Raw genomic sequence first — 12558 nt, forward strand, 5'->3', positions numbered from 1 at the left:
ATCCCACGCAGATAATGCCGAAGGTTCACTGAGAGATAACACAAGGTTCTTCCGTCGGTCCCAACGGATCGACCGGTGGAAGAGGCAGGGCCGTGGCGGGCAAAGGCGTCGGCTTGATTTGGTCGCAGAGAAGTTGTAAAATTAGCGAAAAGTCTGGAATATAATAATTGCGAGCTATATTTACTTTAGAGAATTTTTTCTTGTGTTTTTGTGATCATCTTGGCCTCTTTTTCAACTGCTCTTTAGCTTCTCCATGTTGCAACGGCCGGCACAAAAAACAACGTGCTGATATAATTAGGCTGTTTCACAGCTGGGGACGGCTTGAACATAATTGCAATCTAAGATAACTCTTAATGCTTAGCGTAAGCCAGTAAAATAAATCAGCGAGAGGACGGAGCTTGACACTGTTGACCAAGACCGATCTTGTGCCGTGGGATAATATGTGTCAGGAGTGAAACGGGTGTTAATACATCTATTTTAGGGGTGTGTGTATGTCTGTCTGCAGCCGTGCAGTGGAGGTACTATCGTTGTAAGTACTGTAGATGTATCCGCCGTAGTGTGTAGATACCTGGAAATTACAGAAGCTGGTGTGTTGCATAATCGGTTTGGATTTAGCACTGCTGTCAAGACTATCAGAGATAGTCTGGACCTCAAGAAACCCCTACTATGCACACAGAAAATTGATAGATGGCGGTTTATCAAGAAGTCTCGGTTCTGTTCTTGGTACTGTGGTTGTGGCGTAACTCGCATGGTGAGGCTGTTTCAACAGGCTGCAAGTATGCGTCTCCTGGTATGTGTCGCTGAAGGTGAACAGGAGCTCTATTGACACTGCCATATATATATATATATATATATTCAGCCTTGTTCAAAGACACCCCCCACCAAACTGGTCTACCATCACCGCCATCATCGATATGATCAACCATCATCTCTACTCGCACCAATATATGCACCTGGCCGCTAAACAAATGAGACTGGCTCTGGATATAAAAACGTACGCCCTGATTCAAACCAACAAGCATATCAGTTACTCCGGAGACCTTGAAGCTGAGCTTGCTGCTGTTGCTAGCAGAATTGACGAGATTGAAGAGACTTTTTACGAAGTAGGAATGGCCGTTGTCATTGAGGAAACCAAGCAAGTAAAACAAGACGGCTCCATCAAGAAATGATACAGCTATAGCAAATTGGTGTTTATATATATTTACATAAGATTAGTTAAGTAATTTATAGAGAAGCTGAATTTCAGGAGAATGTACAGTAGATAAGGCAGATCAATGTGCTGTACTGGTTGGCGCACAGGCCTTGTCGCTGATTGTAGTTGGCCAGTATGTACTGTACTGTCTAAAAATGGAAATCAAAACAAATGTTAGTCCAAATGTAAGTACTTGTACTCATACTTACACATCCTGAATATCTTTTCTTTGTATTCAGTGGGGATTCTGTTTCTGAAACGGATGTGGCTCATTTGGCATGAAGAAGCCGTTCTACGGTGAACGATACTAGGGATTGAAGCGGCAAACAGCGGCCACATAGTGCCAATGACTAGCATCTTAAATCTCTATAAAAAGGGCGCAGTTCCACCTTAAACGAGACTCATCAACCATCACCAATCACCACATCCATTACCATGCCAGTTCTAATCACCTCTGACATCACCAAGACCGACTCCAACTTTCCGCTGCGACCATACCCACGCAAACATCGGCTGTCTCAGAAGAAACAGATCAATGGTACATAATTAAGAAACCACAATGTTTGCCGGTGCTCTTTGCAGCTACTTGTAATAAGCAAGATGTACTGAAGTAAATGTGTACATCAATGAGATACCTCTACCACTCTTCGTGTCTCAAAGGCGTGGGGATAAAGGCCCTCCTACAAGAACCTTCTGAGCAATCACAGAGTGTTCAAAAATGTATATGAAACGCACCAGGCATATAATGATCAATTGACAACACAAAATATCCCGCATCGCGTATTGACACGTTACATCATGTGTACTCACGGACATTGACTCTGTTGTGTTGGTTGTGTTTTATATTTCAATTTCAAACCTCACGTTAAACACGAAAATGCACACCGCCAAATTAGGTTAGTTAATTAGAGTGTCAAGCTGTACATCAAAGTCGCAACTGATGAGGCAATAATGTGACCTTCAAATGGAGATAACGTGATTTTTTTCCATTGAGAAGATGGATTAAATCAAGATTTATGAGGTACATTCTCAAAGCTTTTCTGATTGCTTTCTGATTTTTTCTGATTTTAACTCGATATATACCGTTCACCACCGTTAAGGTTCACGCGACGCGTCCGAGCCAGCCCTTAATGAGACTATGCATATACACGGTGTAAAAAGAGACGCCTTTTTCCACAGTTCACAGTCCACAGTTCACACACACAAACACGCGCAAGAACTTCGATCGACAAATTCATCGAAAATGGGTGCACCTCTGAAAACATACGGACGTGTCCGAGAAGCGAGCCCGGGCACCAGCACCGAGTCTGCTCCACTCTCCAACTCACCCCTGTTGTCACCCAATTCGCGGGTCAAAAAGCTGCTGGCTGATCTTGGAGAAAGCAGTGACGAGGAGGAGGACGTGGAGCAACTGCGAAGCAAGTTTCTGAGCAAGAAAGAACAGAAGGATCAGGCCGCAGCCGAGTCGTCGCCTTTAATGAACCGAACAAGGGCGTTGAATGGTAAATTACCTAGCAAGTCGATTTTCGACACTGCACAAGATGAGCAAGACACTCAAGAGATGGACACACAGGATGACGCTGACGGATTGGTCTTGTCCAAGCCGATTGAGAAGGTGACAGAAAAGGTTGCCTTTTCTGATGTTGATTCCATGGCAGACACTCAGCCTGACTTTGAGGAGACTCAGCCAGATGAAGATAACGACATTGCTGCAGACATGGCTACCGGTGGAGAATCAAAGACTGATTTTCCTTCACCTATGGCTTCCCCATCTCTGTCTCTTGCATCACCCTCTCCTATTCCACCTCCTGTTGCCACCACCGCAGCTACAAACACTACATCTGCTACTACTCGTGATGCAGCCCCCTCTGCACGACCACGAAGAAACCGAGTCATTGCAGACTCCGACTCGGAAGACGATCTGCGTTCGTCCAATTTACCTTCCTCGACTTTGGACTCTAACCCCCACGAAGGAATGGGACTCAAGAAGACCCTGTCTGACTTATCGGACCTTTCTGGCTCCGAAAACGAATCGGAATCCGAGCATGGATCCGAGGACGAGTCGCAACAGCGAGTCAATGCACTCAAGGAGCGTCTCGCATCTACCGTGGACGAGCTGGACCCCTTTGAGGACGCAGACGTGTCTGTCATTAGTTCCCAGAAACCCACTCGAAAGGCCAGCAAGAAAGCTCTGGAGGAAATCGAGCGGGAAAACCAACGTATCAATCGGCAGCGGAACCTGGCACCGGAGGTATACACTACGGGATTGGTTACCAAGCAGAACCTTCTGGCTCGTTTTGGAATGGCTCTTAAAGAGGAGGAGACGAACAGAGAGTCGGTCATTGCAGCTCCTACTACACCTGGAAAGACAGCCACCACTTCGGTTCCTCACTCAGACGACTCGGTGATGGATTTCGATCTTCTTTCCTCTCCTCTGACTTCTAATGACCCTGGTCTTCAACCTCAAGAAGTGAAGGAGGTCCCTTTCACACCCTCCAAAATGATGCCTCCTTCAACCCCATCTCTTTCTCGATCTGTCAACAAGAAGCAGGTGAAGAAACTTGCCAATGTGGGTGTTCATCGTATGGCCAGCTACATCACCAAGCGACCCTCTCAACTGCTATCCACCCTGTCTGATTCCGACGATGACCTCATTATTGTGCCTGACGCTGAGGCCGACAAGGTACCCGAATCGTTCAGAAAGATGCAGCAACAGGGAGTTCCTGTCAAGTACAGCTCTCAGAAACCTGCTGCTACCGCTGGGCCAGACTTTTTTAGCCTGATGAAAGCCAACATTCGCAAGCAGCATGCGCAGATGAAGGCCGACAGTGAACGTGAACGGCAGCAGCTAGGTCTCGTAGATCTCACTGAGCAAGACAAGGAGGACGAGGCCGTCGAGTCGTTACTGGAACAAGCACGACGTCAGCAACAGGAGATTGCTGATCGTGAGAAGCGAGAGCGGAGACGAGCTCGTGATGAGGAGTACGATTCCGTGGCTGAATCTGACCATGAGTGGTTCGATAACGACGATGAGAGTCGTGCTGGGGTGCCTGATTCGGAGGATGAGGATAGTGACGTCAACTTGTCTGACGAAGACGGTCTCCAAGCTCAACAGGCTCTAGTCGACGCAGTTAGCGGAGATAAGGACGAAAAGGCCGAAGGTGTGGCTGAGGATGAGGTTGATACTCAACTTGATTTCCCAGAAGATACGGAGGTTAAGGATACAGCTGCCCCTGACAGTGTCGACAACATCATTTCAGGTATTACTGCAACCTCCCCATCATCTCCTGTATCTGAAGTTGCCTCCCCTGTACGGGACAATACTGCTTACCTGCGTCAATTGGCCGAGGACGAGGCTGCTCACCAGCGTCGAGAACGTGCTCGCACTTCGACTTCGGGACTACTGGACGGAGAAGCCGAAGAGTCCGATGACGACTGGGCTGGCCTAGGAGGCGCCAGCGACGAGGAAACCACTCGTCCCGAAGATCTGGCTGAGATTGGCCAGATGGTAGACGATACAAAGACCGGTGCCGATCGGGAAAACTACGCTGCCAACCGGCAGTACGATCTGCAGAAGGACCTTGATGATGACGCCAAGCAGGTGGAGAAGCTGCTGGACGACGTAACCAATGGTGGTTTGCGTCGTAAGCGGGCCAACAATCTGGATCTCGACTTTTCCGACTCTGAAGACGAGGACGAGATGCGAAGAAAGCGTCGAATTCTGTCTGAGCGAAAGAAGAAGCGAATGCTCGAGGCTGGCAACCTGGAGGATCTGGCCAAGAATCCCGAAGCTGCGGCTTTCATCAGAGCCATGCAGGATACCGACAGTGAAGAGGAGGATGAAGATGTGTTTGCTTTGCCCACAAAGCCTGCAGCTTTGAAACGGGAGGGTCCCGCACAGACTAAAAAGAAACCGTCAATTCAGGAAACTCTGTCGTTCCTGTGTGAGGAGTCTGTTGAGATGCCTCCTTCTTCTCCTGGAGGCAATTCGGACATGGAGTCAGACGACGATCTCATTATCACTGGACAAACACACTCGACTATTGATCTCACAGCTTCTCGACAAGACACAGTTATGGATGATCATGACGATGAAGACTACCTTGAACGACTGGGACCTTCTCGAAACGTGGTTGTGCGAGAAGCTGAGGACGACGAGGAGCTCAAGACCATCATTGGACCCAACGGTAACTTCCATGGTCTGATTCGAAAGAAGAAGCAGCCGTCTATGACTACTTCATCTACCGAGTCTGTGTCCAAGAAGAAGAACGCCAGGTACTTGCAACAGCAGGAGTCCGAGACCCAGAAGCAACAGAGTCTCAAGAACCGGTTCCTGGCAAAGTTCAAGTCGGTGGGTAGTAAGCCCAAGTCCCAGAGTTATATGAAGGGTGGTAGTTTTTACTAGCCAGGGGGTGGCACCATAAGTTATTAATAAGCATTTAATTGTCCAGAGATGAGTATATACGCACTTGTATAGGAGTTATGTAAACGCCATTGGGTGTTTGGCTTCGCACAGTAGAGTGCCAGCGTTGGATTGTGTACAGGTTTTACATCACGCACAGTCGAGTGGATGGGAACTACTTCCAGGTGGTAAAGGGATGTGGTTTAGTATGACTGAGATATATACGTAGCTACAGTATCATATGTGCTCACTCTGAAATCATGTCACAGATGCACCTGGGAGGCTCTCGGGAACGTTAGAGACTCAGCTGCTTCGGATGTACCTTGCATTTCTCATGTTAGTTTCAGGTACACCAAGTTTTCAACCGACCAGTGGTAATCGCATTCTGATTACAGAAGGTGTAGAAGTATATCTACTTGTAGTAAAGTAGAAACGACAAATACTGTATTCTGTTTTCGTCGCCGTTTAAGAGATTTTCAAGTTGCACAGTCTACCCCTATTACGCCCATCTCGTGTCAATCTCGAGCAAGGTTCTGCGATCGGCGCGGTTATTGCGTGTGTGACTGGCGTCTGGGAGTGGGTAAGTGGTGGGAGGTATTGACGTGGGGTGTTCTAATGGGGGTTTATGGCGTGCATTTAAACACTTGGAATAACTGGTTTTCCTCTTTAATTTCGTGTTTGGATCATAATACACCATTATAGTGACCTTCATCAGACCACTCAGCAGCTCTCATATTTACAACGTTATTCAGTGATCGTCAAAACAAGCTGATACCCGCAGTTAGCTGATTTTCTCCACGGTAGATATATATGCAGAGCTCAATGTGCTGGTATCTAGACGCCCACTCGTCATCATGAAACTATCTCTCCTTACCATTGCTCTGTATGCTCTTGGAGCTCGAGCAGACGTGACTGTCACTGTCACTGCTACTGTGACCGCGGACCCTGTCATCTCTTCAACTCTAGCGGTCAACATTGCCGAGTCCGACTCGCCCAAGGCCGGTCCAATTGTTGCTCCTCTCAACAACGAACAGACCTTCTACACAACCGAACTTGAGCTCGGGAGTCCAGGCCAAAAGTTTAGACTGCTTCTTGATACTGGCAGCAGTGACACCTGGGTTATTTCCAAGGAGGACACTTATGACTGTGGCTACGGCTCCTGCGACTACACTGGCCAGTTCACCAAGAACCAAAGCTCTTCCTACCATGAAATTGACGAGGACTTTGCCTTCTACTACCTTGGAGGAAATGCAAAGGGTAAGTGGGCCAAGGACACTCTTTCCATCAGCGGCAAGGCCATCCCCAGCTTCCAGTTTGGACTGGCTGATGACGCCTTTGGAGTGGATCCTCTGACTGGAATTGTGGGAGTGGGTCCCAAAAGCCTCGAATTTACCAAAAACAAGTACCCCAACTTGCCTGAGGCGCTCAAGGAGGCTGGTCTAATTAAGAAGGTTGCTTACTCGCTTTACCTGGACGACGACAATGGACACATCATCTTTGGAGGATATGACAAGGCAAAATATGAGGGGGATTTAGTTGAGCACAAGATGACCAATGAGAAGAGAATCCAGGTGGATTATTCAGATGTGAGAGTCTCCGGAACTCTGTGTTCTCCTGATGAAGACACAGTTCAGCCTGCTCTGCTTGATACAGGTAGCACTTTGTCTTATCTCGATGATAAGACTCTCAACCGGGTTTTTATGAAGCTTCCCGTGTTTGTTGGAGACTACCTTGAGGACCAGGGGGCTTATCAGATCTCATGTATGCCTCCTCAGTTCGATGTCTCATTCAAGTTTGGCGACCAGGACCTGCATATCAACGGTTCTGATCTCATCATTCCTGTGTCTCGAAACTGGTCCGAACTTGACAAGGGCTGTTACTTTGGCATCACTACCAGCAACAACTCCAACCACAGAACGATTCTTGGAGGCACTTTCCTACGGTCTGTTTATGCCGTTGTTGATCTTGAGGACAAGACTGTTTCCATGGCTCCTATTAAGAAGACTGGCGATAGTGACGTGAAGGAGCTGAGCTGATGGCAGGAGGTTCACGAAATCGATACATAATAACTCAGATAATTAATGACTAATGATACATCATCGATGATCGAATCAAACAGGTAAAATGAGTTTGATGAGCAGCGTCTCAACGTACTGTGAGACAGCTTGTGGACACTGTGTGGGAGATTATATCACTTGGGAACTTACAGTGAGACTGGTATGCAGTTGTTTCACGAGGAGATGGCACCTGACAGCGAACAGCTATAAAGACATCCGTAAAACTGGGAGAGTGGGGTGGGGTCTATTAGCAAGCACGATAACATATAGAGCAATCAAAATAGACACAGACAAACGGGCATCTAAGGCAACGTCAATGTGCTTCGGCCATGTTTAAGACAAAGGACGATTGACTCATTGATGTATGTCATCACGTTGTTTTGAGGAGAGTGAGACGTGCTACAGTTGGTAGGTACCATTGATTTGAACTCATCCATCTCAATAGTGTATGTAGTCTGAGAATAATGTCAATGACGCCTAACAAGACTGGTTCAGCAGACGGTCTCTGCTTCTATGATCAGCTTGTTTTTTCCATGCCTTTTGCAAGTTCGTTCAATTTTTGCCACATTTTCCAAACTCCTCCCCACTCATCGTCCTTCAAACTGCCACTTTTATTGGTTCGTACAAGCAGCTCCGATTATGCACTGCTCTGAACTTTGTGCAAAGAGGGGTCATCCGCCCCTCTATGGAGACACTGGTGCTGTAGACATTACTGTACTTAGTCTTGAATCATCCAGCGGTGCTGAGATGGTAAGATTTTTAGTGGCAATTGCGTTCTTGTGTCCATCTTTGCAGTACATGCCTCACTCACAGACTCGGCTCCTCGCGTTAATAGCACCAAAAAGCCTCTCATACATGCGCCCCCACGCTCAGCCACCAGTAAGGGGTGCATGAGCTGGGCCAAAAATGAATGTCTCCAGCTTGTATCTCAGAGCAATTAATGGGTGGAGATCGAGACACACATAAGTATTGAATCGAGGTTGCTATGGTGGCAAGAAGCAGTCTATTTTGGGTGCACCTGGACAAGTACGAGTCAGTAGTTTGATATTGAAACTCAGAGCGGTGCTCCTGCTGTATGTACTTCAAGGTATAGCAAGGGGCAATGAACATAAACCTGTTTGCCCAGTGATACATAGGTGATACACAGCTGTAATATATGGAGAAAGAGGAATATGGCTCTGCGGACGCACTGCTGAGAGGTATCTATGGTCTGACACAGCCGCACCTAAAAATAAACAGAACAAAGTATTATGGTGAATTTAGCGTTGGAGCACCGTGCACATCCACTGCTAGGCAAACTTTCTTATATCTACAATACAGACCGTCTCACAGGCATCTAGGAGCTCTCTTACCACTTGCACAGGCGGCCGAAGGGTGTTTAGAGGAGGTGGCGCACGCGACGACCAGCAGACAGTGCCAAGCGAGAGGCTATAGATAGGATACACGCAACATATCCCGACAGGACAGATCATACGTACATCAGAACAGCACACAGATCAGACGATACAAAACAAACTGGTGCAAGCGATTCTACAAGTACAGATACCGAGCAACACAAACAGTCACACAAACAGACCTAAGAGCGTCGACACAAACACGACAACATCACCACACCGACACGAAAAATGAAATCGATATTTCACGAAGAAACAGACAGTGAGTGGTCTGTAGATTTGAACGACCCCAAGCACAACAGACGGTTCATCCAGGTGCCCCGAAAACCCGTTGGAACGGGTCAGAGCAAGCTGAGAGACCCCGATATGGTCACTCAGGCTGACGGAAAAGTTATTGAGTGCTTTCCCTTCACCAACGACCCTCTCCCAGCCATGCCCTGCTCCCCTGAGGAGTCTCCCTACAGGGAGGACAGCGGCGCAGGAACGGGACCATCAGCGGAACCATCTACATCGCCAGACACTCGTCCGGCTCGTTCGTTTTCTGTTTCGAGAAAACCAGTGCAATACGGAGTCCAAACTCCTACTCCCGTGAGAACCAGAGGCTACACTGAGAGTGACGTTGGAGGAACTATGACCACCAGTGTCACCCAGGTGACCAACAAGACGCCTCCTCTTGGGTCTGAGGGGTTTTCGGTGGCCGGAGCTCGACCCAAATCCAAGCACAGCAGCATGCGAGAGTCGTCCAAGGCAGACCTTTCTAAGGCGCTTTCTAAAATCGGTATCAAGCCAAGTGGGTCCTCTCGTGACCTTCCCACCGATCCCGATGAGTTACAGGCTTCCCGTGAGGAGCATATTCGTGACAGTTATGCTGCTCTTGAGCGTGTTAGAGACAGCAGAGCTGTTCAGGAGTTTTACGCTGCAGGAGGAGAGGGAGAGAAGGAAAAGGAGAAGGAAAAGGGGGAAAAGTGGGAAAAGGAAAAAGCGAAGGAAAAAGAGAAGGAAAAAGAAAAGACGGAGGAAAGAGAGAAGAGCAGAAGCAGAAGCAGAAGTAGAGACGTGATTGGAGGGGGGAGCCAGAGTTCTGTATTGGAACGTCTTTCGGAAGAGAGTCTTTCTAGTGACAAACGTCTAGGTCAACTTGGTGAGCACTTGACGAAAAAAGAGGTTCTCAAGTCTCCTGGAGCTTCCACGTTGGAACATGACGGCATCTCCGACGCCACGTCTACAGAGAAACACGATTCAGATAACGATTCTGACTCCGACTGTGATACCCAAAGCTTTGTCAAGCTGCCGTCTGCAGACATACATCCCGTTTATGGAGGCAACAACTTTTCCACGACCCCTTACGCCACCGCATTCGAGACTCCTCTAATTGAGTCGACGTCTACTTTTGGAGCCGCTCGTTCTCGGTCATGTACTCCTCCTTCAGGTCAGCTTTTGGACGCATCTCCCACTAAAACGACCAATGTGACTCCCCGGCGAGTCCCCGTGGACCATCCCTCCTTGCATTCTAATCCCGAGGGTCGGTTTCTCATTGACAGCTGTCCCGAGCAGGAACTCAAACGCGAATCTTCTTCCGTTGCAATCCCTCCTAAAGGTTACAAGTACCCTATTGACGACCGTTTCCCTGCTGCTGTTCCACGCCAGTCTTCCCCTCCTGCTGATCCGTACCAGGAGATACCCGAGCCGTACGACTGCTGGAACGAAGAGGCGGACCGGAAGAGCCCCGGGGCCCCTTCCGTTGTTACCAGACATCCTTACTATCGGTACTTTGTCATGCGGTTTTCCAGAGACTTGTATCTGACCACAACTCCCACCCAGCATCATATGGTGGCCAACCAGGCGCAGTCGTATTATGTGAAGAATGAGGACTACCGGTTCATGTTCTACACCAACATTAACGAGCAGCCCGTGACGATTGTGGAGAAGCGAGACAACTTTCTGCAGATCTGCTACGACGACTCATCCAGGCCACCGCTCGAGGACTACAATTTGTCCAGCACTGTGTCTCTGGAGCAGTCCATCGATTCTCAGTCTCTCAGCGAGTCGCTGTCGGACATTGTGAATCCCTCTTTTGTCGGCCAGGCAATCGAGATCCCCTGTGGTGACAAGGGAAAGAACAAAAAGTACAAGCGTTACTCATTTATCGACGAGCTGGGTCAGGAGTGGTTCATCACGAACGAAAAGTCAGGAGTTTACACTTTCTCCAACGCCAACTCCGTGGTAGCAACTTACAAGCGTAAGGAGAATATTGGCAAGCGTATTGTCAAGAACGGACTCGAGTGGTTGTCTCAACAGGAGAGCAACAAGAACGACAACTATCGTGCTCTTCCCAGTGCCGGTCCTCAGCCTGTAGCATCATCTATCGAGACCGAGGCTAGCGCTACATTGACTGTCAGTGAGCTGGTGGACCCGTCTTCGAACCTGTGGAAGATTTGCATTGGGTTGCTAGTGACCGTTGCTTACAAGAAACCGAAGCAGTAGGCTGAGAAAGCCACTGGAGCCAAGACACATTAATACAAGTAATTACATTAGTAAATGCATTCATTATAGACTAGGGTGTGGCAGCATTATGGTACTGTACATACAGGATGACAGTTGCTGGAAGCAATTTACTTTAAGCACGGAGAAACTATTGGCTGTGTGGAACTCCTCGTTGTGAGGAGGTTGGAATTTTTTATCCACTATGATACATGATTATAGGATTAAACTCGTAAAATATATCTCAACTGTCATCAAGTTATATGCAGTGTAGTCTGTTGTATGAGTAAAAGAACACCGGTAGCCACATCCACATATGTGAGACAACGCGGTTGTTATGAGGCAAAGATCTGTGCACACTATTGAAGAAAGTAGCATCGGTTAATTATCATGATATCTTGTACAAGACGTGGTTTAGTGGGGGGAGGTACAAGTAGCACATATTGTATGTACAGATGGAGATTGTCTTTGCCGCTCTTTCAGGTACTGTACTTTTATTAGTTATAGACCAGCGTACTTGTGGTGCGATACTGGTGGTACACTTATGGGCATGCTGCGGTGTGCTTCGAAAGCGTGCCAGTGTATCACTGACGTCACTTTCCAGTGTCTCAGATCCTGCCGTAGCTCTGGTGGATAGTTCAGGGGCAGGGGGCGCAGAGGTGGAGACGGCAATATGGACGCTGCAAATACTACTACAAGTAGTAGTAGAGACGTTGGAAAGAATGCTGGGCGCGTGTTGCCTGTATACGGGGAGCCGAAATGACAAGACGGCGGAGGAAATTAATAAATCTGGCGTATGACAGGTACAGTGTAGAGTACGATCGGAGGACAAGAGTTGACTCACATCCTGAACGGCCTGCTGCATCTTGGGCTTGGTGCAGGCTGTTACAGTAAGGTACCCGAAGGGCAGCCGGTGTGGGGACGAAACCGCCTTAATTGTTACCAGAGACTTTATGGTGTCAAAAGCAAATACAGGAGTAGGTGATGTGCACCCCAGGCGCTAATTGCGGATACTGGGATGTATCCGGATGT

General features: G+C 48.1%; 4 protein-coding genes across 4 annotated transcripts; 3 read left to right on the forward strand and 1 right to left on the reverse strand.

The window, feature by feature from the left end:
- Positions 1-2330: 2330 nt before the first annotated feature.
- YALI1_E30520g (uncharacterized protein) lies at positions 2331-5597 on the forward strand (the record flags this gene model as incomplete). The annotated part of the gene is made up of 1 exon (XM_504396.3): positions 2331-5597. The coding sequence occupies one exon, from the start codon at positions 2331-2333 to the stop codon at positions 5595-5597; it is 3267 nt and encodes a 1088-aa protein (XP_504396.3).
- Positions 5598-6448: 851 nt separating this feature from the next.
- On the forward strand, positions 6449-7630 carry YALI1_E30561g (uncharacterized protein; the record flags this gene model as incomplete). The annotated part of the gene is made up of 1 exon (XM_504397.3): positions 6449-7630. One exon carries the CDS (start codon positions 6449-6451, stop codon positions 7628-7630), a length of 1182 nt encoding a protein of 393 aa, XP_504397.3.
- Positions 7631-9276: 1646 nt separating this feature from the next.
- On the forward strand, positions 9277-11529 carry YALI1_E30590g (uncharacterized protein; the record flags this gene model as incomplete). The annotated part of the gene is made up of 1 exon (XM_504398.1): positions 9277-11529. One exon carries the CDS (start codon positions 9277-9279, stop codon positions 11527-11529), a length of 2253 nt encoding a protein of 750 aa, XP_504398.1.
- Positions 11530-11914: 385 nt separating this feature from the next.
- Positions 11915-12391, reverse strand: YALI1_E30621g (uncharacterized protein; the record flags this gene model as incomplete). The annotated part of the gene is made up of 1 exon (XM_068283130.1): positions 11915-12391. One exon carries the CDS (start codon positions 12389-12391, stop codon positions 11915-11917), a length of 477 nt encoding a protein of 158 aa, XP_068139231.1.
- Between the last annotated feature and the right edge of the window lie 167 nt (positions 12392-12558).

This window comes from Yarrowia lipolytica, chromosome 1E, assembly GCF_001761485.1.
Source record: "Yarrowia lipolytica chromosome 1E, complete sequence".
Lineage (NCBI taxonomy): Eukaryota > Fungi > Ascomycota > Dipodascomycetes > Dipodascales > Yarrowia > Yarrowia lipolytica.